The 24,785-nt window shown below is 37.1% G+C and overlaps 1 protein-coding gene across 9 annotated transcripts in view; it reads right to left on the bottom strand.

Annotated features, from left to right (window-relative positions):
• The window catches only part of Tcf12 (transcription factor 12), a 286,268-nt gene that overhangs the window by 90,520 nt on the left and 170,963 nt on the right, over positions 1-24,785 (bottom strand). For all 9 annotated transcript variants that reach the window (XM_052187848.1, XM_052187850.1, XM_052187849.1 and 6 more), the window contains one exon: positions 16,526-16,590. In XM_052187848.1, the coding sequence (XP_052043808.1) occupies positions 16,526-16,590 (65 nt within the window). The remainder of the gene's footprint in view (positions 1-16,525; positions 16,591-24,785) is intronic.

Genomic DNA, 24,785 nt, shown 5'->3' with positions numbered 1-24,785 from the left:
TCATTAGTCATTAGGGAAATGCAAATCAAAACAACCCTGAGATTTCACCTTACACCAGTCAGAATGGCTAAGGTCAAAAACTCAGGAGACAGCAGGTGTTGGAGAGGATGTGGAGAAAGAGGAACACTCCTCCACTGTTGGTGGGGCTGTAAGATGGTACAACCACTTTGGAAATCAGTCTGGAGGTTCCTCAGAAAACTGGACATGAGACTTCCAGAGGACCCTGCTATACCTCTCCTGGGCATATACCCAAAGGATTCCCCGGCATGCAATAAAGACACATGCTCCATTATGTTCATAGCAGCCTTATTTATAATAGCCAGAAGCTGGAAAGAACCCAGATGTCCCTCAAAGGAGGAATGGATACAGAAAATGTGGTATATTTACACAATGGAATACTACTCAGTAATTAGAAACAATGAATTCACAAGATTTTTAGGCAAATGGTTTGATCTGGAAAATATCATCCTAAGTGAGGTAACCCAATCACAAAAGAATACACATGGAATGCAATCGCTGACAAGTGGACATTAATTATCCCAGAATCTCTGAATACCCAAGGCACAAATCACATAACAAATGACTCCTGTGAAGAAGTACGGAGAGGGTCCTGATCCTGAAAAGGATTGATTGGAGGGGAATATAAGGACAGAGAAAAAGGAGGGAGGTGAGTGGAGAATGGGTGGAGAGAAGAAGGCTTATGGGACATATAGGGAGGGGGGATCTGGGAAAGGGGAAATCATTTGGAATGTAAACAAAGAATATAGAAAATAAAAATATTAAAAAAAATAAAAATACAAAAAAAGAAAAAAAGAAAAAACAAAACAAAACAAAGAAACAAACAAAAAAGAAGTATGGAATGACCTAAATGGTGAGGAGGAACGTGCATCTTCATGTTTGTAAAAGGAGACCAAAAAATATGCTCATATCTTGAAAAAGTCAAAGTGAACTAGCCACCCTAGGCATGAATTCTGATTGGGATACTGGGCAAATGCTCTATTTGAACAAATAGTTCCTCTTCTCTCCATGAATGCATTACCAACAGCTCTCAGACACCAGGGAAAGCAAGACTTTACAGTATGAAGCAGGGTCACAGAACATTTCTTTCGTTTCTTTCCTCTGTAAATCATTGTGGTTGTGTGTGCCTATCTTTATGTATAAAGAAGTAATATAGATAGTATTCTAATTTTCTTTTTCTTGGGCAATACTTTTTGTCCTGTGTAATGGTGTGAGGTTTCAGAAGGTCAGGTCTGCCCTGAATTCAAGCTTGGGTTGAAATTCTCAATGGCTAAAGTAAGACTAGATGAAGAGAGAAGAAACAAGAGTGGTAAACCCCTGGAGGGAGAGGTGACAATTAAGAGTCTGAATCTAAAGGATATGACAGACTCAAGTTATAAAAGAATAGAAAAAAACATCACATGTTTTCCCAGGATTCCGCAGGAGTACATGTTCAGTGTGCACACAATGAAAAGTGAAATGTTAACCACTGAATCTTGATGAATACATAACACTCAGTATACTCTTATCTACCTATTTGTCTCTACTTTTTCAAAATAAAAGCCTTGAGAAGATAATAAACAACACCAAAGACTTACCAGGAGCATTTCCAATGTACATCTCAGTAAATTTTACAACAGCATATGTAAGTCAGGTTAAACCTCTTCCTTTGTACAAGTAAAATGAAGATGTTAACTTGAAAAAAAATGTCAGTAATTCCTAAATGATTCCGTGGACTAAATCCTAAAGTTGAGTTAGGTCAAACTGGTACACTGCAAATGTACACAGTCTATGTGATGAAAGACAAGACAAACTTCCTTCTTACAGGGACAAATGATTTCCTTGCTAGCGTTGGTAAGACTTTTCCTTCACTATAGACAAACCTGTCAGGAAATGTCCTATCTTCTTATTTCACCATGATTACTGGTGCCAACAATAACAGAAGGTGTGGTTTCTCTCAGCTGTCTGAACCACATAATACCTGTTTCTACAGTGAACACTCTGTTATGACTTACATGAGGAGACAAAGAAACACACTGCTTCCTGAACAAGCCAGACTGCTGACTTAACCTCCTGACTACATAGATACATTCTACACTGAAAGATATAAATACCAAGTTTAGGACACAATATTATCTGAAAAGACTTGACAATAAATAAAACCATGCCTAATAAATCAATGGGAAAATATGACTAAAAAACCAGAGCAAAATTATAAAAGCCTTATAACTTGACAGTCTACCAATAAAACCATATAGTTTTCCCTTATTATTTTAATTGTGTAGCTAAACCAAAGCAAAAGTGAGATATTTTACTTTTATTCTCCTAAAATAAAATTAGATCCCAGCTCATATTATTGACTTTTCTTCCTGTTTTAAAATAAACGAGACACACTATTGATTACTACTGATCTTGGCCTAGAGGTGTCTTAAGCAGAACGAATACTAATGTCCCAGAGGACAGAGAACCAGGCAAACCAGTTTTGTTCAACCAAACTGTCTTTCTTATTCAGGGCAGAGTTAATACTCTAAAATGAGATAGCACTCATTTCTTATTACAGCACTAGAAAAAAAAAAACAATTTTCATAGCCTTCTAGAACTTAATCTGTAAAATATGTATTGAACAATGAGTAGTACTCAATGGAAAAGTTATCCTTTGAACTGCTAAGTCATATAGAAAGCCTCCAGCATGTAACATTTTAAATTATATATGATAAACCAGTCAGTGAAAAGACTCACCTTTTTATAAAGAACTTTAGGAATACTTGTGAGATACATCTTTAAGGTCTCACTCTGTCTCTTCATGAGTGAGAGTTATGCTGGTTTTGAAATATGAACTTAAGAAAGCTCTATAGTTTAAATGTGATGTGAAAGTTAAGTAAAGGAATAAAATAGTGGACTTGACAAATATGGTTTCTTAATATGAACTCCTATCAGTTAGACTGGAAAAGACTGTAAATGTGATTTTATAGGAGGAAAAAAGAACACACAAAACTGTAGCTAAAAGGACTCAGATCACACAGTAATAGTATGAGTATTATCTTTACAAGAGAAAATACATGCAGATGATAAATGTATGCTTGCTTTTTCAGACTACTTTTTTTTGTAACTACTAAATGGATTGGTTTAAATACTTACTAAATATACTCATATCTATTGCTAGTTTCAATTTAAATAAGGGCCTAATTAGCCCTATGTCAAAAACTATAAGCACCAGGCTGGGAGTGGTGATTCACACCTGTGATCCTGGCTCTAAGGAAGCTGAGATAAGCGGAATATAGCAAATCTGAGGCCAGCCTCGTCTGTAGAGTAAGACCCCATCTTTAAAAACTAAAAAAAAGTAAGCATTAATTTATTATGAAAAACCCCAAGTACTGAGTCTTTATCATTAATCTATATTCTAGGAAGGTAAGACTGAGAATACTAGAGTCACATATCTCAAAATATTTCTGCTACATATTGCCTATGCAGTGTCTAATTTCATGCTTCCTTTACATTCATGAGATGGTATACAGTCTCCCTACATAAAGATAAGCAGCTGCTCAAAGGGCTGTCTTTTCAAGGAGGGGACATGCTTAACCTACGCAGAGAAGAGACAGAGCACTATCAGGGCAACAGCTCCATTCTTGGCATTCCTGCTGTCATTGGATGATCAAGACACATAACTATGCTCAGACTAAAATTAGTGAAATGTTACAACTATTTCCCTTTTATGTGTACTTCTCTTATTTTTAGAACAAAAATCACAGAAGTTTGACTGTAACTCCATTTGAAGTTTCAGAGATAATGACAGGTGACTGAAGGGTGACCAAGAAGTCCTTCATTTCAAGTTACACTCAATGAAAACTCTGAAAGGTGAGAACTCAGGGCAAACAAGAAATGGGCTTTAATATATCATCAGTCTGTTGATTTACTACAAATGACTAAAGAACAAACTGCAATAAATCTCAACTTTGGCAAACACTGACATGTATAAAATAATTGTATTTTGATGTTAACTCATTTACATTGAAATTTCAAGGGTGTCAGCAATTATCTACAAGCTATTGAAGAAATCTGTCTAAGATTCTCATCAGACAGGAACACCCATGCTGGGGGTTATCATCTGAGAACAAAGCATTGTAAAGGAGTAATCAATAGAACTGCAGACAACAAGCCGTTAATTACAACCCTCACAAGCATTTTTGTCTAAGACAAGATTTCATTAAATGCTTTGTGTAACCTGCATAGCTTTGAGCCATTACCCACACTTTGGACAGTATATTAATTCAGGGTGGGGGCTGGGAAAGGAACTGTAACAGACGCCTAGCTGCTTCAATGTCTTCCTAGGTCAGAAACTAGCCAGGTTCTTTAACATGTTCTAAATCTTATTTTCTCAATATGAATTTTGAGATAATTTGAATTATCATTGTCGATGCTTTTAAATGTCATACAGGTTTGAAAAGATAATGACAGTCATCCCGTCATGGCAATCCACCCATTTCTGGCTTAAAAAGAAACAAACTTAACTACATGTTTTACAGATCAAAACTTTCAAATTTCCTTTAAGTATAAGCAGAAAAGACACATTTTATTAGTAGTAGTTCATTTTTAATGAAAACTTACACCCTTTCTCCCAAATTTTACACAAGCGAACGAAAATCTATCAGAGAAAAATATGTAAGTTGCCTATCAATTAAGAAACCTTCCTGAAGGGCACGGGATACATTGCAAGTGCCTGTCAAGCATGAGAAAGAACAAAAACTACTTCTCAGAAGAAAAGCTGCACAACCAGAGGCTAGACATCATCTGAACACATCAAGTGTTTAGGGAATTACAAACATGACAGACAACTTTTTAAACTTTTTTTTTTAAAACAGGTTGTGGATGTATCCCCACTTCCAAAAGACTACTACAGGGATTTTATAAAGGCATACTTAAATAAGGTTGCGAGTGACCACAGTGTGCTTTCTTTTGATGTGCTGGTCCATGCTGTATCCTAGGAACTGGGGTCTCAGAAAGAAGGTTTAATGCTTCTCGCCAACCCATACTAAAGAATGAGAGACCCTGTAAAACCCTCCCCAACTCTTGAAGACACCTCTTCTCAAGTAAAAACTTTTTCTGAATATTTGAATTTAGAAAACTTCTGTTAAAAAGAGCCCTGTGATGTTTTCCTAGGAGCACGATAGTATTCTAAGAAAACTTTTTCTTTAAAGCTTTTACGTGCAACCAATTTTCACTCAGTATTCCTGCGTGTTTAACATCTAACCCAATCTGGTGTTAGGCATACAGTTAACATGTAACAGTTTGCAAATCCACACCTGGACAGTTTCAAGATTCTTATTATTATTCTGGTAAATTTCATATCTACATGAAAGTAGAAGTACAATAAACTTTGTTCCAGTAACCCAATTTCAACAGTTGCTAACACTGAATTATCGCTTGTAATAGTACATCTTGATTGCCAATTTGACTGGATTAAAAATCACACACACACACAAAAACATTCTTGGATGTCTATGATGGTGTGTCTATGAAGAGTTAACTGAAAAGGGAGAATCCACCTTCAATGTGAGTAGCAACAGTCCCTGAGCCAATATTCTATGTTGAATAAAAAGGAGAAAGTGGGGCTGGCAACATCACTCAGAGGTTAAGAGCACTGACTGCTCTTCCAGAGGTCCTGAGTTCAACTCCCAGCACCCACATGGTGGCTCACAACCATCTGTAATGAGATCTGGTGCCCTCTTCCATACACATAACAAACACACACACACACACATGTATGTTTCTCTCTCTTTCCTCTCTCCTCTCTCTCTCTCTCTCTCTCTCTCTCTCTCTCTCTCTCTCTCTCTCTCTCTCTCTCTCTCTCTTCTCTCTCTCCCTCCCTCCCGCTCTCTCTCTTTCTTTTAAAAGGAAAAGAGAAAGTGAACTGAGTAAGGGCATCATCCTAACTGGATATCATGACTTGCTTTATACTCGTCCTGCCATGCCTTCCTCTTCAGGATGAAAGGTGCTCTTAATTGTGAGCCAAATATATCTTCCCTTTTAAGTTGCTACTTGTAAGATATTTGGTCATAGCAATGAGAATAGTCACTAAAAATATATACTAGTTACTTTGCCATTTCCAGTGTTCAAAACTGACAATAATCTTTGAAACTGTAATAATCACTTACCATGTAAGATTTACTGTGTAGGTACAAGTATATGTTTCAAGTATTTAATTTATATACAAAAGCACAGCTGTCAATTTTTAGAGTCAACAGGAACAGCAGGTGAAGAATTTTCCTTGACAAGAAACTCTTGCAAAAATCTAATTCTCATTGGTGGAAAATTATTACCTGATACATTAAGATTTCCATCCCATTTGTCTTACTATGTTCTAAACTCATTAAGCTCAGATTAAACTACATGGTTCAGATCTTAAATTTTTTCTAACTACTGTGTGTCTTGGACCCTTTCATATGCTACTTTAAGAGAGCACTCCACAGCAGAAGCTGAACTTAATTCTAAGAGATAGCTGCGCCCTCTCATCCTTCTTACTTAGCTCCTCTAATCACCAATCTAACAATCTAGTCCTCAAAGAGAACACTGCAGCACAGTGAGGTCCAACATTCTCTGTGACATAGCCCATAACGATGCCACCTTCCTTCCTACTTCACTTGCTCTTTTACCTCATGACCTAGTATCTTGACCTTTCCCCCTAGTCCCAAAGTTTAATCATGGTTTCATTTCCTCCCTTTGAAACCTAGAACATAAAGCTTATTACCTCAACCATCCTCTCTTTAGCAATGACATTCATCAGCTATTTAGTCTTAGGTAGAGGACATAGCTTGAGGCTTCAAGTTCCTTGGATAGTAAGCAGCAATAGCAATAATGACTGTAAGGTCAAAAGATAAAGGTCACAATGCATCATCACATCAACTTGTCCAACAGACCTGCAAATCTGATCACTATACAAATTTAATCACTTGCTGTTTTGTGATATGAGTGACTGTCCTCCAAGTCAAGCAACCACCATTTTTGTGATTTCAGTTGGGCTCCTCATGAACGTATGGAGAATACTCTGCAACTCCCTACTACTTGCTGAATGAAATTCCCCCTTAACTGCATGTGGCTTGGGGAAGCGGCCCAAGTATACAGGTTTGAGATAGAAGAAGTTCCAGCTATGTGGCTATCGGGAAACTCTCATCCCAGTTGGGTAAAGGGTAAAGGCTTTCTAGTTGTAGCCTGCTGGCAGGGAGAACTACGGACACTCTTGCCAAAAAAAAAAAAAAAAAAAAAAAAAACCAAAAAAACCCCTCCTCACCTATGTTCTGCAAGGAAGTCCAGTAAACTTTATTCTTTTCCCAGGGTGAATTTTGTGAAATTATGCCTTGGTTTTTGAAGAAGGAAGAGGTTTTTTTTTGCATCTTTTTCTAGGAAGGAGTTTTAGCAAGTTAGGCATTTAGTCTGCTGGTTATGAATGAAGTAAGAATTAACTGCATACATAATTTGATATCAATAATTTCTGGTGTTCTGCCTTAGAAGGATCACCAAAAATAATCAGAAAGCCTTTTGCTTGTCACTACACAGATCACAGAATTGATTGTGATTTAAAAAAAAATAACATTAACAACTTATTTATTCATTTGTGTATGTGTGTGTGTGTGTGTGTGTATTGTGTGGGTTGTGAGGACTGAACTCTTTGTTCTTACTCTTACAGATCTGGCATCCTTTTTCCTAGTTGTGAGCAGAAAAATCCTTGACTTTCTCAATGGCAACAGAGTCCTCAGACTGAGTGGGGATTAGAGTCAAGGAGCTTTCTTCTTGTGATTTTTTTGTGTGTACATGAGGTATATGCACACATTTGTGTGGGGGTATGCATGTGTGCTTGCAGGTGTGTTTATATGTGTTATGTGTCTAGTCCATATGTCAGCTGTCTTCTACAGTTCTCAAATCTATTTTTTAATACAAAAACTTTTCATAAGCCTTGGAGTTTATGTATTGGCTAAGTACTTGTATAACCAGGAATTGTTATACAAGTATATATTATAACTTGTATAACCAGGAATTGTTGACTACCTTCTCAATCAGACAAAACTGTACATTGCTTTCTCTATTCATTTACTAAAACTGTGCATGAATGTGTTTATACATACATATAGGTATGCAATTTACCTCTTATGATTTGTTTATAAATTATCTCAAGATTAAGTGCTCATTAAACTTTTTTAAGTGGATGTGAACTGAACTCAGGGCCATATGCATGCTAAGCCTATGCACTTCACCGCTGAGAAGCAGTGTCTTTCCCTTCAATACATGCACACACTTGTTTGTTACTCCAACTTCTTTGTCTGTATGAAGCAATGGATTAAGCCGTTTTCATTTGGTCATAAGATAAGAAATCCTAGTTGTGGAGATGCAATGGAAAATAGTCCCAAGCATAATCAAATCCAGTCTTGGTGTACATGTCTACTGCTACCATGTTCTTAGACTGTACACTCCATCTCTGAAGCTTTGTTACTTGTCCTCTAAAGTGTACATGTATACATGTACCTGTTAAGTGCTGTGTGATTTCTTTAAAGCAATGTATTCCTGAAGAATGTCTCTACAAATTCAATAAAGTTGCTAAATTTGAAAAAAGAAAAAAGAAACCTTGTCTTTTTTTTTTTAAATCATACCCCCACTCATGCCTAACCTCTTGCAGGATAAGTGATAAACTCCCTGGAAAGCCTTACAAGCCTTTTCCTTGTAATTCAGCTATCTCCCACTATTAAGTAAATATTCTACACAAGCCAAACAAAAATGCTGTTATTACTAGAACACATATTAAAGTATTTTTCATGCTTAACAGATTGACACCTTCTATTTGTTATGATTAAATAAGTCAGCAGAAGCACCAGTAGGCAAGCACCCTCACACTCTTTACGCTGAGCTAAACAAAGAATTTTCACATGAAGAACTTCGAATGGCTGAGAAGCACCTTAAGAAATGTTCAACATCATTAGTCATTAGGGAAATGCAAATCAAAACAACCCTGAGATTTCACCTTACACCAGTCAGAATGGCAAAGGTTAAAAACTCAGGAGACAGAAGGTGTTGGCAAGGATGTGGAGAAAGAGAACAGTCCTCCACTGCTGGTGGGACTGCAAGATGGTACAACCACTTTGGAAATCAGTCAGGTGGTTCCTCAGAAATCTGGGCATGACACTTCTGGAGGACTCTGCTATACCACTCCTGGGCACATACCCAGAGGATTCCCTGGCATGCAATAAGGACACATGCTCCACTATGTTCATAGCAGCCCTGTTTGTAATAGCCAGAAGCTGGAAAGAACCCAGGTGTCCCTCAACGGAGGAACGGATACAAAAAATGTGGTATATTTACACAATGGAGTACTATTCAGCCATTAGAAACAATGAATTCATGAAATTCTTAGACAAATGGATGGAGCTGGAGAACATCATACTAAGTGAGGTAACCCAGTCTCAAAAGATCAATCATGGTATGCACTCACTGATAAGTGGATATTAGCCTAGAAACATAGAATACCCAAGACATAATCTACATATTAAATGATGTCCAAGAGGAACAGAGGAGTAGCCCCTGGTTCTGGAAAGACTCAGTGCAGCAGTATAGGGGAATTCTAGAACAGGGAAGTGGGAAGGGGTAGATGCGGGAACAGGGGGAGGGAAGAGGGCTTATAGGACTTTCGGGGAGTGGGGAGCGGGGAGCCAGAAAAGGGGAAATCATTTGAAATGTAAATAAAAAATATATTGAATAAATAGAAAACAGAAGATAAATTAAAAAAAAAAAGAAGCAGAAAAAGTTGCACGAGGCTCTGCTGTCTTTCCCCAGCAATCTTCCCCTTTACTATGTCAAATGTAATCCATTTTTATGGCCTTGGAATTTTATACATCCTTTAAAACCTTTCCTTATATCAAAATCACATTAACTTTTTGAGTGTCAAATTATAGCCATATAACTTGAGATTATTATACCTTATTCAATAATAATAATTTTCTTCTACATATACATAGCTTGTTTCTGCCAGCTGTGGACAGCAGACCTTCTAGTTTGCTGCTTGAATCAATTCTCAACTTATAAAGTAAAACAAGAAAATACTTAATTCATTTCCTTATGTTCTAAATAATCTTTTATTTTGGTTTTTTGGATTTGGTTTTTTCGAGACAGGGTTTCTCTGTATAGCCCTGGCTGTCCTCGAACTCAGAAATCCACCTGCCTCTGCCTCCCAGAGTGCTGGGATTACAGGAGTGCGCCACCACTGCCTGGCTTCTAAACAGTCTTATAATATACATTGACCTGTTTCTTCAACATTTTCCATTCAAAAAAAAAAAAAAAAAGAAAGAAAGAAAAAGAATAAAAGACAAAGCATTTAATAAAAGAAAAATCATCTTAAAATTATTTAAAAAATTTACAAGAGAATGACCTGAAATAAAATTTTCCTAGAACTTAAAACTATTAGTTAGGTTACTGAAATAATTCGTGTTTTGCAATTTGTTCCAGGTAAAATTATCACTGTTTTGAAATTATCCCAAAATACAAGCATAGAATGGGGCTACAAATGTGCTCACACAACTACATTCCAGATGTCCCTCAACAGTGGAGTGGAAACAGAAAATGTGGTACATTTACACAGCGGAGTACTACTCAGCTATTAAAAACAATGAATTCATGAAATTTTTAGGCAAATAGATGGAACTAGAAAATATCATTATGAGTGAGGTAACCCATCCACAAAAGAACATACATGGTATGCACTCACTGGTAAGTTGATATTAGCCCAAAAGCTCAGAATACCCAAGATACAATTCACAGACCACATGAAGCTTAAGAAGAAGGAAGACCAAAGTATGGGTACTTCAGTTCTTCTGAGAAGTGGAATAAAATACAAAAGTAAATATGGAGATAAAGTGTAGATCAGAGAGACTGAAGGAAAGGTCATCTAGAGATTGTCCCACTTGGAGATTCATCCCATATACAGTCACCAAACCCTGGCACTATTGCGGATGCCAAGAAATGCTTGCTGAAAGGAGCCTGATATGGCTGTGTTCTGAGAGGCCCTGCCAGAGCCTTGCAAATACAGAGGCAGATTCTCCAAGCCAACCATTGGACTGAGCACAGGGTCCCCAATTGAGGAGTTAGAGAAAGGACTGAAGGAGTTGAAGGGGTTTGTAACCCCATAGGTAGAATTTAATTTAATTTAATATTAACCAACCAGACCCTCCCAGAGCTCCCAGGGACTAAGCCACAAACCAAGGAGTACACATTGAGGGACCCATGGTTCCGGCTACATATGGAACAGAAGACTGCCTTATCAGGCATCAAGGAGAGGTCCTTGGTCCTATGAAGGCTTGATAGATGCTCCAAAATAGGGGAACTGAGGGTGGGGTGGTGGGAGTGGTGTGGGTGGAGGAACACCCTCATAGAAGGAGGGTGAGGGAAGATGGGATAAGGGGTTTCCAGGAGGTGGGGAAACTGGGAAAGGGGATAACATCTGAAATGTAGATAGAGAAAATATCCAATAAGCAAAACAAAACAAAACACCCACAGCAGTCTCACAAGGTGGTGTTCTTTTGGGGGAGAAATGGGATTTTAGTTAAATTCAATTCATCAGTATTTCTTTCATGTTTCATGATTTCTACATAAGAAATTGGGGGCAGGGACGGGGGACAGAGACTGGAAGAGATGGTTCAATAGTTAAAGAGTGCTTTCTGTTCTTACAAAGGGCCCAGTTAATTGCCAGTGGGCACATCAGGTAGCTTACAACCATCTCTAACTCCAGCTCTAGGAGAAATCTGGCCCCACCGGCACCATAGACATATGGCACACATTTAGAAAATGGTGCACATGTGCACACACAAATAAAAATTTTCTTTTTTTGTAAAGTAATATTTATTTGTTGATAGATACATGATGACAACATTCATGTACATTTTCTCCTTAAAAGTATTAATTACTTAAGTTTTCAAATTCAAGTTCTACTTCAAACAAGTTTTATATACTATAAGAAATAAAAGTTCCTTTTCCCCACATTAATATACAGTTACGTTAGTACCTTACACTATGAGATTGACTTGCTTGTACGAACATCATCTATCCAGAGGCCCTTTCTCAGCTTTCTGCTCTGTTCCTTGAGTTATGTGTCCACCTACATACAAACACAACACTGTTCTTCTATTATTAGTATTGCTTTGAGGTAAACAGTGAAAGCTACAAAGTTCACCCTTCTTTGCAAACTATTTCTGTTTCTTTTATTTCTTTCTTTCTTTATTTAAAAGACAGGATTTCTCTGCAACCCTGGCTGTCCTGGAACTCCCTCTGTATAAGCCACTGTCCCTAAACTCAGAGGTTTGTCTGTCTCTCCCTCCCAAGGGCTGGAATTAAATGTGTGCACCACTGGCTGTTCTGGCAGCAGTGGCTGCTGCTGCTTTCTCCTTCTCTTCCTCCTCTTCTTTTTTTAATATTTATTTATCTAATGTATGATTCCTCTATCTGCATGTACACTTGCATGCCAGAAGAGGGCATCAGATCCTGTTATAGATGGTTGTGAGCCACCATTTGGTTGCTGGGAATTGAACTCAGGACCACTGGAAGAACAGTCAGTGCTCTTAACCACTGAGCCATCTCTCCAGCCCCTGTTTTGGTTTCTTAATCTTTTGTCTTTAATTTAAAAATTAGCTAATTAATTTATTTATTGTGTGTGTACACAGGAACATGTGAACATATATAGAGGTCAAAGAACAACTTGTAGGAAGTCATTTCTATTTACTTTGTGGATTCCAGGGACTAAACTCAAGTTGTCAGGCTGAGCAGCTAATATATTATCTGCTGAATCATCTCACTTGTATCTTCTATCTTTGAAAACAAACTTTTAAATATTCTTGTCAGTATCTATAAAGTTTGTTGGAGCTCTGTTTGGAATCATATTAAATTTATAGCCCAATTTAGGAAGAAATAAAATGTCAATAAAAATAATTCCACCATTAAAGTCTTATATTCTGTTAAACTTATACCGTAAGGTTTCATGAGTTTTAGAATTACTTTGTTATTATTATGTGGGTTTTTGCCTATATATATAGTTGGCATGTGAGTGAATGGGGAAATCAGAACAATCTTTCAAAACTATCTTTCTCTTTTCCACTGTATGGGATTCAATATGGTTGCTAAACACTTATGGTTTAATCATATTTTTTGTTGGCTTCTACTGTCACATGGTCAGAGAATACCCGCTGTGCATTTTCAAGCCTTTGCACTTCACTGACACTGATTTTATGAGCTGGTATATGATTCATAACTCCTGACTAACATATGTCCTTGAATGAAACTGTTTCAACTGTTGGATAGAGAGGTCTGTAAATAAATACCAATAAGGACAAGTTGTTGAGTTAATTTACTAAGATCTTGTCCATTGATGAGTAAAAGACCTTCAAATCTTATTTATTTTTTAAGTGTTTACTTTACACGTATTGGGTGTTTTGCCTGCACATATGTCTATATGCCACTTGAGTGCCTGGTACACAGCGAACACAGTGTGCTACATGTGAGTTGCTATTGTAGGAGTTCAGAACCAAACCAGGTGTCTCTGGAAGGGCAGACAGTGCTCTTAATGGCTGAGTCATCTCTCTAGCACTTCAGACCTTCACATCTCCATTTACATAATTTCTAAACTTATTTTTTGCTTTACTTATTTTTAAGTTTTCAATAGGTGTACATACATTTGTCACATTTTCCAAATATTTGTATTCTCATCACTTTTGAATTCAATGCCTGAGTTTCTAAACTGCTTGTTCCTAAGGCTTTAATAATGAACTTAGATAAAGCCTTGAACTTCTAGGATGTAAAAACTAACACTGCTATCTTTTAAGGTTCTGAAATTTTTATTTAAGCTGTTCAAACAAATATTTGTATAAGTAGTATCAGAGAAAAACTATCATAATGATGAAAGAATTCTCACATTGCTAGGCAGTTTAAAAGGTAATGCCTGTCATTAATTTAATAAAAATGGCCCAATTAGCCTCTGGGCTGGATCAATTAAAAATTTTCAATTGCATAATGATTTATCAGTACTTCCAGTAAAGCTACTATACCCCTTTCCATTTAATGACCCATCAATTCTGTGACTGAAGGTAATAAGAGAAGACTCATTTACTAATGTATTATTACATCATCTTTACATGAAATAAAACCCATCAGGCATTATTAAATTAGCCCAAATCTTACAGAAAGTCAGCAACATTTTATATACATTAACAGCAGAGTTAATGTTCCTTGGGGTATGCTTTTGAAGAAAAACAGTAAAAGGTGGCATTTGGATGTAAGTTTGTAGTCACTATCTTCCTTTGTATTTTTGTCAGTTGTGAATATTTATGACAAAGTAGCAATTGGTTAAACATAGTTTTTACTTCTTATCCATTAAAGCACACATTATGGAATACAGGTTTTACTTTGAATGAGAGTTTCTTTTTGCTCATCATTGCCATAATGAACATTATTATAAGATAGAGTTTTATAAGATAGGGTTATTATAAGAAAGGGTCAGGGATTTTCAGAACTTGGTGCCTTTCCTGTTTCAGTCTCTGGAGTACCAAAAGTATAGCAAGCACCATGCCCAACACCTTAATTTTTATAATTTGAATTTTCCAAGTTTATGCTCAGAACTCAAATCAGTTGATAATTTCTCCATCATCTGCAGCACAGTAAGAACTGGGGAACAGTAACAAATAGCAGACCATTTCTCTTTTCTCAGAAACGAATCCCTTTGACTGGCTTCAAGAGCCTTTTTGTCTCCACTGATGCTCTCTGTCCTGGCTGTAATACAACCTTTTCATGGCTTTGCTATCCTATGGAGTTCCTTTCTAGGATCATGGATAGCTTGTGCTGTAAATTTTTTAGAAACATCATTCTCACATGGGCATCTTAAGTCTTGTGTTTTGTTGTTATACCTTCTATAAATTTGCTGTTCTCTTTGCATGGGACTTCTTGGTCTCTGCAATGTTTGTGAACAGCTGTCAAACAGTCCCATTTAATACTCATGCAAATCCCAGGCTCCTAGGATGTATGACAAATAAGTAAGCTGTTAGTTCGCTCTTCAACCAAAGGCATTAAAAGTGATGGACATTGGAGCAGACACTAAGAATGTGAGAGGCTCTTACTGAAGCAGTCACACTATCTTCAAAAACTACAAACATCAGCTTAGGTTTATTACTTATATATAAAACCGTAAAAATTATCCCTGAACAACACCCGCTTTCTAGTCTGCATGATGAGTTGCTAAAAAGATTCACTGTGAGTACTTTAAAACACTACAGATCTTAGCAATGTCAGAAAATAAGTCTCCCCCTTTATCAAGTTGGAGATTTTAATCTTTTCTCTCAAAGAAAGCATTTTAGGTTTGTTTGTTTGGTTTTTTTTTTGCATATCCCAAGTGGCAGCTTTAATACTCTTACATGCTGGGGCATTACTGGTGAAATTAAGGCTTTCGTGAATACAAGCACTATGGTATCATAATAGTCAATTTGAGAACCAACACTAAGTGACTAATGGGGAGGAAATGTATAGTACAGATGAATACATTATACAAAGGAGTGACTCACATTCTAGGTGGTTCATCACATGACTCAGAATGTCATGCAATCAAAAACTGACCAATGGTTTGATTCTGAAAATTTTCATTTCATATTTTCAAAACAAAGCTGACTGTGGGCAATTGAAACCAGAGATAAGGGAATTTATTTATTTCAAAGATATGGTCTTACTTTGTAGCCTATGCTGGACTTAAACAGAGTGATCCTCATGCCTCTCAGCCTCTCATAGGTGTGAGGCCACAATGTCTAACTCAAGGGGCAGCTGTTGCATTTAACAAATCACTTATTGTGATTTGTTTGTTGTATTTGCTAGGAATTAAGAATATTATTAATCAGAATGTTATTATTTGTATGATAGGATGACTCAAGATACTCATGGCTTAGATTGGACCAAGTCCCATAAAGATTGCTTTTCTGGTTTGTTTTTGTTTTTTGTTTGAGAGGCATGGCTAAATTCAGAAATCCATGAGAAAACAGTGAAAAAGATGACCACTAGCAAAAGCACACTATATGAAAAACCTGTAAGGGTAGAAGAATTTCCCCAGTACAAAGCCAGCTGAGGCCTGAAATACTTGGTGAGCTATATGATAAAATGAAAGCACTTCTCATGGCAATAGCACAGCCACCATTACAATATATTCAAGCTACATGCGTTTATCACATGCTCTGCACTGCATGTATCAACAATTTGCTTTTCTACGGGAATATGTGAGAACTTATTTCCAGAAGATACATTTAGAAAGCAGAGAAACTTTGTATCCAATTAAATGGAAGTTAAGAAAATCTCAACTGAAGAAAGGAAACCATCTCAAGATGGAACAATGAAAAGACATGTTGAGCTGCTAAAACCAAAACAACCCTATCACATGAAGTTACAAAATTATATGAATATATTATGGTGAAATCATGTCAATAAACTATCTTTTCTATCAATACACAAGTATAAACTTCATTAAACTTACCTGACAGCCTGATAGTCCAGAATCTCTGCTGTACAGGGAAAATGAGCCTCTCTCTGATGTTTTCCCTATAAAACCAATAAAACAACTTTGTATAAAAAACTTCATGGATAGACAATCCAATCAATTCAGCTTAAAAACTATTCATTCTAGTCTCAGTAAATACTTGACCATAAATTTATCATCACTGAAAATAGTCAAAAGAGTAAAGAATTGACACCTAAATAGTGAACAACATAACACAGAGGACATTCATACATAGTTACTTCAAAATGGACATTTTTATTTCTCTCGAAAATGAAAACAGTAGAGACAGAGATGCCTGAACATTGGAACATGAGGTTCTATTATAAAGAAGTTATCTGTGAGTCTCATGTATATTTTGTGAATGAACGTATGTTCATTCACTCAAACAATACACATAACTATTTGAATATACTGAAAAAGATGAGATTATATGATATATATACCCTTTAAAATCTGCATTTTCACACAATGTTATATTTTTGAGATAAACTGATAATACTAGTTCAGTGAATTTTTATTGCTGTCTCCTTTTAAACATAAAAGCACAGTTTATCTACTTCCCTGCTGAAAATTTTCCAATTTTGTGGGTCATGAATAAACCATTCTTGCATATCTTAATATGTATCTTCTAGGTTATACACATGGAAGAAATGGCTGGCTACTGGTCACACTTAGTTTCAAAGGTATTCCTTACTCCTTGCTGCATTTGCTAATAGTATGCACTCTCCTTCAGAATTTCTTTTGGAACACAGACATAGTTCCAAAGTCAGTCAGCCAAGCATAGGAGCAGCCCTGGCACTTCCTTAGGGGACAATGAGCATCTCACAGCACTCACAATTGACAACAGTATTTTTTATGTCTATTATGTGCACATCATGTAAGTATGTACATGTGTTTGTGTTTATGGTATATATGTGTATGCACCTTTGTGTGTGTGAACTTTGGGAGTGTGCAAATGTCAGTTATCTTCTGCTCTCCAGCTTATTTTTCTGAGTCTCTCACTGAACATGGATCTTTATGATTTAGATAGGTTGGCTGGCCAATAATACCCTGAGATCGTCTTGCCTCCTACTACAGCCCCAACTGGGATCACAGGCATGTTCAACTTTTATGTGGGTGCTGAGATAGAATACAGACATCTTAACCACTGAGCCATATCTCCAGACACTAATTTCTTAATAGAACATTCATACCACCTTTTTTCTTTAAAATATCTATTTATTTTTATCATATGTATATAAATGTTTTGCCTATATGTATGCCCATGTATTACACTAATAACCGGTGTTCGAAGAGGCCAGAAGAGGGCATTGGATTCACAGGAACTGATATTAACTGACAGTATTGAGACTCCAGGTATTGCTGGGTATCAAATTAACAAGGGGATCAGAATTAACAAGAGATAAGAGTATTACACATTACAAGTCTTGACACAGTAAACAGATTACTTGCTATAAAGATAATATTTATTCAAAAGAGATTTTGAAATAGAAATCTGTTTTCCTTTTACCTTTCATCATGTGAAACTATTTTTCCCCCAAGGAATTACAAGTTTAGAGCTGGTTGTAGTGGCACATGCTCTAATCCCAGTTCTCAGGAGGTAGAGGTAGATGGATCACTGGCAGCATAGCTCTATTGCAAATACTTTGGAGAGAGGAGCCTGAGTTTGTACCGTAGGTACTAGTCTTGTTGCTATGACAAATTCCTGATTCAAACAACTTCAGGGAGGAAGTTTCTATGGATGCATATGGCAGGGAAGGCAAAGGAGTTGGGGACTGCTCTGTCAGTATTGGTTCACGTGTAAGGTATCAACAGTGTCTGAGCTTCTGGCAGATCCAGAAGCAGAGGACAAATTGGATGGTGTATCCTTCAAAGCCTTGCCCATGGCAGCTGCTACTTGCCAGGGTAGCTCTACTTCCCAACAATTTCTCAGCGTCCAAAAACAGTGCCACTATCTGAGCAAGAAGTATCTAAGCATAAGAATCTGGAAAAGATACTTTGCCTTGAAAACAGATGGATTCCTCCAAACAATTATGAGCTAATGGGATTATAAGATCCTTTTTTTTTTAAATTTTATAATTATATTTATGTACAGAAAACTTAGGAGTGTACACTTAACCTAGTTTAGTGGTGAGTTCTTCAGCTTTTTCCTTTTTCAGCTTGGCCATGCAAGCCACAGACTTAGGAGCCAGGACGTTGCCTCCCCAGTGGCGGAGGATCCCATTTGGTCACTATTGGTCCTAATAGCTTCCACCAGCTTAGCCAGAGTGCCCTTGTTTTCTGAGTTAATCTTTGTGAAGGCAACAGTGGTGCATGTCTTCCTGAGGACCAGGTGCCCCAGCCTGGCCTTCCCCTTGATGATGTAGTAGAGCACTCCCATCTTTGATTATGATATTCTTAACGCCAATTTATAGAAAATGCTACAATACCATCCATTGGGGTTAAAAGTACTGCTGCCTTTGTTGGATATAGCTTATAGTCTTATACATGACTTTTTTTTCTTTCTTTTATCCTTTTTTTATACCCACAAATTAAACAGAGCCTTAGCCTACATGCAGAAAATGGTAATCATTTTCCCTTTCATTGTTCAGCTGTGGTTGTAAGCAGTTCTGCAGGGAGGAAGGTACTGTAGGGGATAGGCACTGGGTAGGGCCAAGCGTTCAAATGAGGTGTGAGAGTGGCCTGAGAGGACACAGGGACACCTGGAGCTGCAGATTCCCACCAGAATGTGGAGGTGAAATACAGGGGTGGCACTTTGGAGTAGGTAGTATGAGAACAAGATAGCCACTGGACAAGTGATAGTTCAACAAATGTGATCTTGTAAATTTAAGGTGTAATCTTGTACAACACAAAGTTCTAGAATCTTCAACCAGGTTTTCGTTTAGATACTAATCAATGTTGTCCCACCCTGTAAGAACAAGGTCTTAAGGATAAAAGGGAAATACAGTGACTAGGGTAAGTCAATCACATAAGTAAAATGCAAGACTAGAACTAGACATCGAGAATCCAGCAGGTCCTGGGAAGTCTGATGTACTAAGAACAAAATAGTCAACAATTCCCATTCTTATTGTATAGAAAGTTGAATTTGGCTTCTTTTTTCTTGCTTGCTTTTTTAAATGCTTATTCAACATTAAAGACAAACAAGGTGATAAAAGAACAATGACTTTAGAGGCTGTCTAGTCCAAATGTTTCACCAAAAGAGGACCACTGGTGATTTTCTATTCTCTATCTTCCAAATCATAAAAACACTGTTGAAGTCAAATTGTGGCAAGCAATGAATCTGAAAGCCAGATCAAAATTTGGGTATCTGTCTATAGAGTTCTGGACGGAGTGTGGGATCTATGCTTTAAGATTTATAGAGCTATGGTATAACATGGGATCAGAGTTAGGGCTGGTTTCCTAGAAGAAAACCCTCAATAGAGGATATAAGTGAAGACTTAGCTTACTTGGCTTGTTATAAGGAAGAAAGGACTGAAAATAGAATTTCTACTGGTAAAATAAGGCACCTTCTTCAGAAATCTATAAAACGTTCAGCTGAGCTTATTATTGACAGGCTAAGTAAACGGATTAGCTCACTTGTGAACATATTTATTAATGCAGCAGACATTTTTAGAAACTAAATAATACTACAGAGATAACTGAATTCAAGGGTATCTATTTGTCTTATATTGTCATTTACTTATTGACAGAGTTTTCACATACTTCAGATCAAGACTGTCTATAATAGCTAGCTTTAATCTATCAAAGACAACTAAGTTATAGCGAGGAGAGGTATATTCATTCAAGCTTACGGTCTGAAGGTATGGTCTCCACATCAGTTCAGTACTGCTGAGTTCTCCAATCCACTCAGCTCTATCACATCCTATCTAAGGCATGTGTAGATTTAGAAAAGCTTACATTACAAAGAGGGAGGGAAAGAAGAAAGGAGCCCTAAGTCCTGACCTCCTACCTCCCTTAAGGCTCCACAGCACTCCTCAGTGCATTCTCTTCTAAAGCACCCTCTACCTCTCAACATCTCAGGACTACTGTGAGTTTGGTGGTAGCTTGCTGACTAGCTACTCTGGATCCAAAATATGACAGGTGTTTTTTACTTACATTGCAAAGCATCACTGCTAGCACTATTTTTCCTTCTAGAAATACTGATATCAAGAGGTGCCAAAAAAAGCAACTGATGGTAGCTGTGAGATGAGTCAGAAAACTTTCCTCCTGTCCATTTCCATCTTTGGGATGGAGAAGTCCACTCTTATCATACCCTCTTGGTGTCTGATCACTTACTACTAGCTGAAAAAAACATGCTGATGAAGAAAGAGCCAGCAACAATAATATTAGGTTGCCCAGCTTATATTTCTGCTACTCCTGGATCCTTGAAATATTCTAACCAATTAATTACTAATTACAGCAACTATTCCAGAAACAATTCCTGAGCACAGACATAAACTAGAGTTTCCTTGTTTGTACTGTGAAAGTCAGTTATGATTTCTCTTCATATTTATAAGTTGTACTAATTTGCAACCACAAATTTCAATTCACCACTACACAAATCCTTCCATGTACTACAAGCAGTTAAAACTTAAAAATACAAAGACATAAAAAAGGCAAAGACACACACATACAAATACATAAAACCTGGAATAAACCTAGATATTAACATAGAAAAAAGGATATGCGTATTTAAAAAATTACTTCTATCACCATTATTGAATTCAAACTTAAAGAATCTTAATGCATAAATCATGTGAGATTTTCCTATATTTGCTGTTCAGAGAAACAATATAAAATCCTGAAAGTCAAATCCAAACATTTAGAGAGAAATCTAAGTTGACGACCTGAGATGATCAAAACAAAGAACATTCTTTTGGCAGTACTAAGGATTCAACTCCTATCAGTGAGCCACACATCTGGCCTGAGACTTGGGAAATCTGATTATTAAATTAGTCTCTTGACTCTTGTTTCTCTTTTAAGTTAACTAGGCAAGATACAAGTCATTTACCATTAATGCCTTCCTTCATTCTGTTAGGAAAATCAACTCAGTAACATGAACCTTACATAGGCCTGCTCCGTTTAATTAACATTGATAAAGTACTTGGAAATTCTTGTCTGAAAAGACCTAAAGCCAACCCTGTCTACCATCATAAATCTCATTTGGGTAGCAACTTGCTCAATCTTATGGAAAAGGGGACGTTTATTCTTACAGTTTCTTTTCTAAAAGGCATGTTGCCTGTGTGTGGGATATGTTCTTCTAGCTGGGCTGCCTTGTCTGGCCTCAGTGGGAGAGGAAGCACTTAGCCTCCCAGAGACTGGAATTGCCAGAGTGGGGAGATCTGCCCCCCACCCCGGTGCACCACTCAGAGAAGGGGGAATGGAGGAAGGATTGTGGGAGGGGGTGACTGGGAGGGGGGCAGTGAGCAGGATGTAAAGTGAATAATTAAAAAATTAAATTAAATAAAAAATATTTCTTAAAGTAAATAAAGGTTTTTGCTAAAAAAAAATTGTTTACCTATTTCTTTACCACAATTTGTTTTAAGCATTATTGGTGAGCATCTATGCTAGGCATACTACCCGCTATACTGAAGATACTGAAGATACCCAGTGCCAACAGCACAGATGCTGGGTTCTCTGTGCTCTCCATTTGTTCATTCCATGTCAAATCACTCACACAGCTACTAAAGAGGAGGCCTAAGTAAAGGAAAGGCCAAGCCGAGGTCCTATAAACAGAGAGAACCCCTGCAGAGCTTAGTGATCTAAAATGTCCCAGGTATTGTTACTATTCTAACCAGCCAATAGATTACAAACAGCTTCTTAAGCAAGGATTCCACAGAATCTCCAAGATGGGCTAATTTGAAAGTTCCTTATACATAACCTTTTGTGACTTTTAAGCCCAAAATGAAGTCATCCAAGATGCAAGCACTCCCCAACTCAACTACTATTATCTATGCTCTCTTCTCCAACTAGATCATAAAGCAGTTTATACAAGACAGTTTGCCTTTAGTCAGACAGAAAGGGGAAGTTAGTGGACAGTAAAAGATTATTAGGTAGCAAATTTTTTTATTTATTAAAATTATAGACTACCTTATGTTCCAATGTCTTATGTATAAAACGTAAAAAGGTGCACAATATATGTGCCATAAAACTTAAGCTTTACTTCTCTAAATTGTTTCACTGTGTTCTGTGCTGACTGTCATCCCTCACTTTACAACGGAGCTATCTAACTCTGTGTTACACTACCATAATCTCTAAGCTGTCTTAGAAAGCACTGTGCTCGATTATCCACTGCTTATGTTGCACTGCCACTGTCCCTTTAGTAGACAGAACTTGTGTGTGCTTTCTCACTTCATGTCTCTGCACTTGTTCAACTACAAGTCTAAATTTGTATTAAGACTTTGTCATTTGGCTACATTTCAAGAGAAAATATCATAAATGTCTAATTTGTTGAAATAATAATATTTATATCTTAATGTTTAATTAGTGGCTTTCAAGCAACAAATGATTTAGTAAGTTAAAGTTCCCCAGCATCTTACCCATAACCACTGGGGGGAAAATATGGGGTTAGAAAGATAGCCAAGCACTTAAGGCTAGCCTCACAACAGAAAAGAAATACAAAGTAAACAAACATCTCATGAACAAATAACTTGACTGGAGGCTAAAAATGGAGCAAATTCTTGACAACCGAATCCAAGAACACATCAAAACGATCATCCACCATGATCAAGTAGGCTTCATCCCAGGGATGCAGGGATGGTTCAATATAAGGAAATCCATCAATGCTATCCACTACATAAACAAACTCAAAGAAAAAAAAACCATATGATCATCTCATTAGATGCAGAAAAAGCACTTGACAAAATTCAGCATCCTTTCATGCTAAAAGTCTTGGAAAGAACAGGAATTCAAGGCCCATACCTAAACATCGTTAAAGCAATATACAGCAACCCGGTAGCCAACGTCAAACTAAATGGAGAGAAACTTGAAGCAATCCCACTAAAATCGGAGACTAGACAAGGCTGTCCTCTCTCTCCATATCTTTTCAATATAGTACTTGAAGTTCTAGCTAGAGCAATTAGACAACATAAGGAGGTCAAGGGGATACAAACTGGAAAGGAAGAAGTCAAATTATCACTATTTGCAAATGACATGATAGTCTACTTAAGTGATCCGAAAACCTCCACCAGAGAACTCCTACAGCTGATAAACAACTTCAGCAAAGTGGCTGGTTATAAAATCAACTCAAGCAAATCAGTTGCCTTCCTATACTCAAAGGATAAGCAGGCTGAGAAAGAAGTTAGGGAAATGACAGTCACGTTACTTTAGGCACTCACGTTTCCTTCTGGCATTAACATATCTTGGTAACTACACACTTACACAACCTCTTCATCTTCACAGACTGACTCTGTTCCTATCAAATCATTATCAGTGATTCTCTCAGAAATTCTTGTATTATAAAATGAATAGAAGTTACTATTAATATTGAATTAATATTAATAATGGAATATTAAGTTGCTAAATACAGATTCGGCTCTTTATTTTGGGGCACGATCTTACCAGGCAAGGCCAGTATGGATGTCTGGTTTTTATGGCACCTTGAAATAAGAAGGTAGATGCTACTTGTTCAGAGAACAAGGGTTTTGAACTCTAGACTTTTATTTGAGCTCCAGGGACAGATTCTATTCCAAGACATAGGAGCAAAACAGCATAAAAGAATTATGCTGTAAATTAGAGAACAATAGATGATTATTAATCACCAAATTTTCTTGATAGTGAGAATTGGAGAAAAATAGAACTCAATGGAGCTGCTACCATTCCTCACTATCTGGTCATAATCAGAGTGGTGAGGGTCAAGTGGCTGCTGTGCACCGTTTGTGTCACATGAGCAAGTTACTGTACTTTTTTTAGGTTTCAGTTCCTCTTCCTGTTTAGTTTAACCTCAAGTCTGAACTGTAATGGATTTTATTTAATTGACCCTAAAGTTTGATAACCATAAACAACACTATGAGTCAGGCATCTTACTTTTTGTGCGATATAAATTTGGGTACTGCATGCAGTAAAAGGTGAGGACAGCTATTAAGAAATGCAGGGATGTTGATGATAAGCAGTGATGAAAATGGAGCTTGTAAGCAGAGCTCCAAGCGGCTATTCTACACATCCTACCTATGATGTCTGCAAATATGACGTACTCGATATGGCAAACTCTGTGTCAATATAACCCAAACCACTGGGGCTAGAGAGATAGCTCTCCAGG

The sequence above is a fragment of the Apodemus sylvaticus genome, chromosome 7, assembly GCF_947179515.1.
Source record: "Apodemus sylvaticus chromosome 7, mApoSyl1.1, whole genome shotgun sequence".
Classification (NCBI taxonomy): domain Eukaryota; kingdom Metazoa; phylum Chordata; class Mammalia; order Rodentia; family Muridae; genus Apodemus; species Apodemus sylvaticus.
The sequence above is the reverse complement of the archived record's forward strand: the minus strand, read 5'-3'. Positions and strand labels throughout refer to the sequence as shown.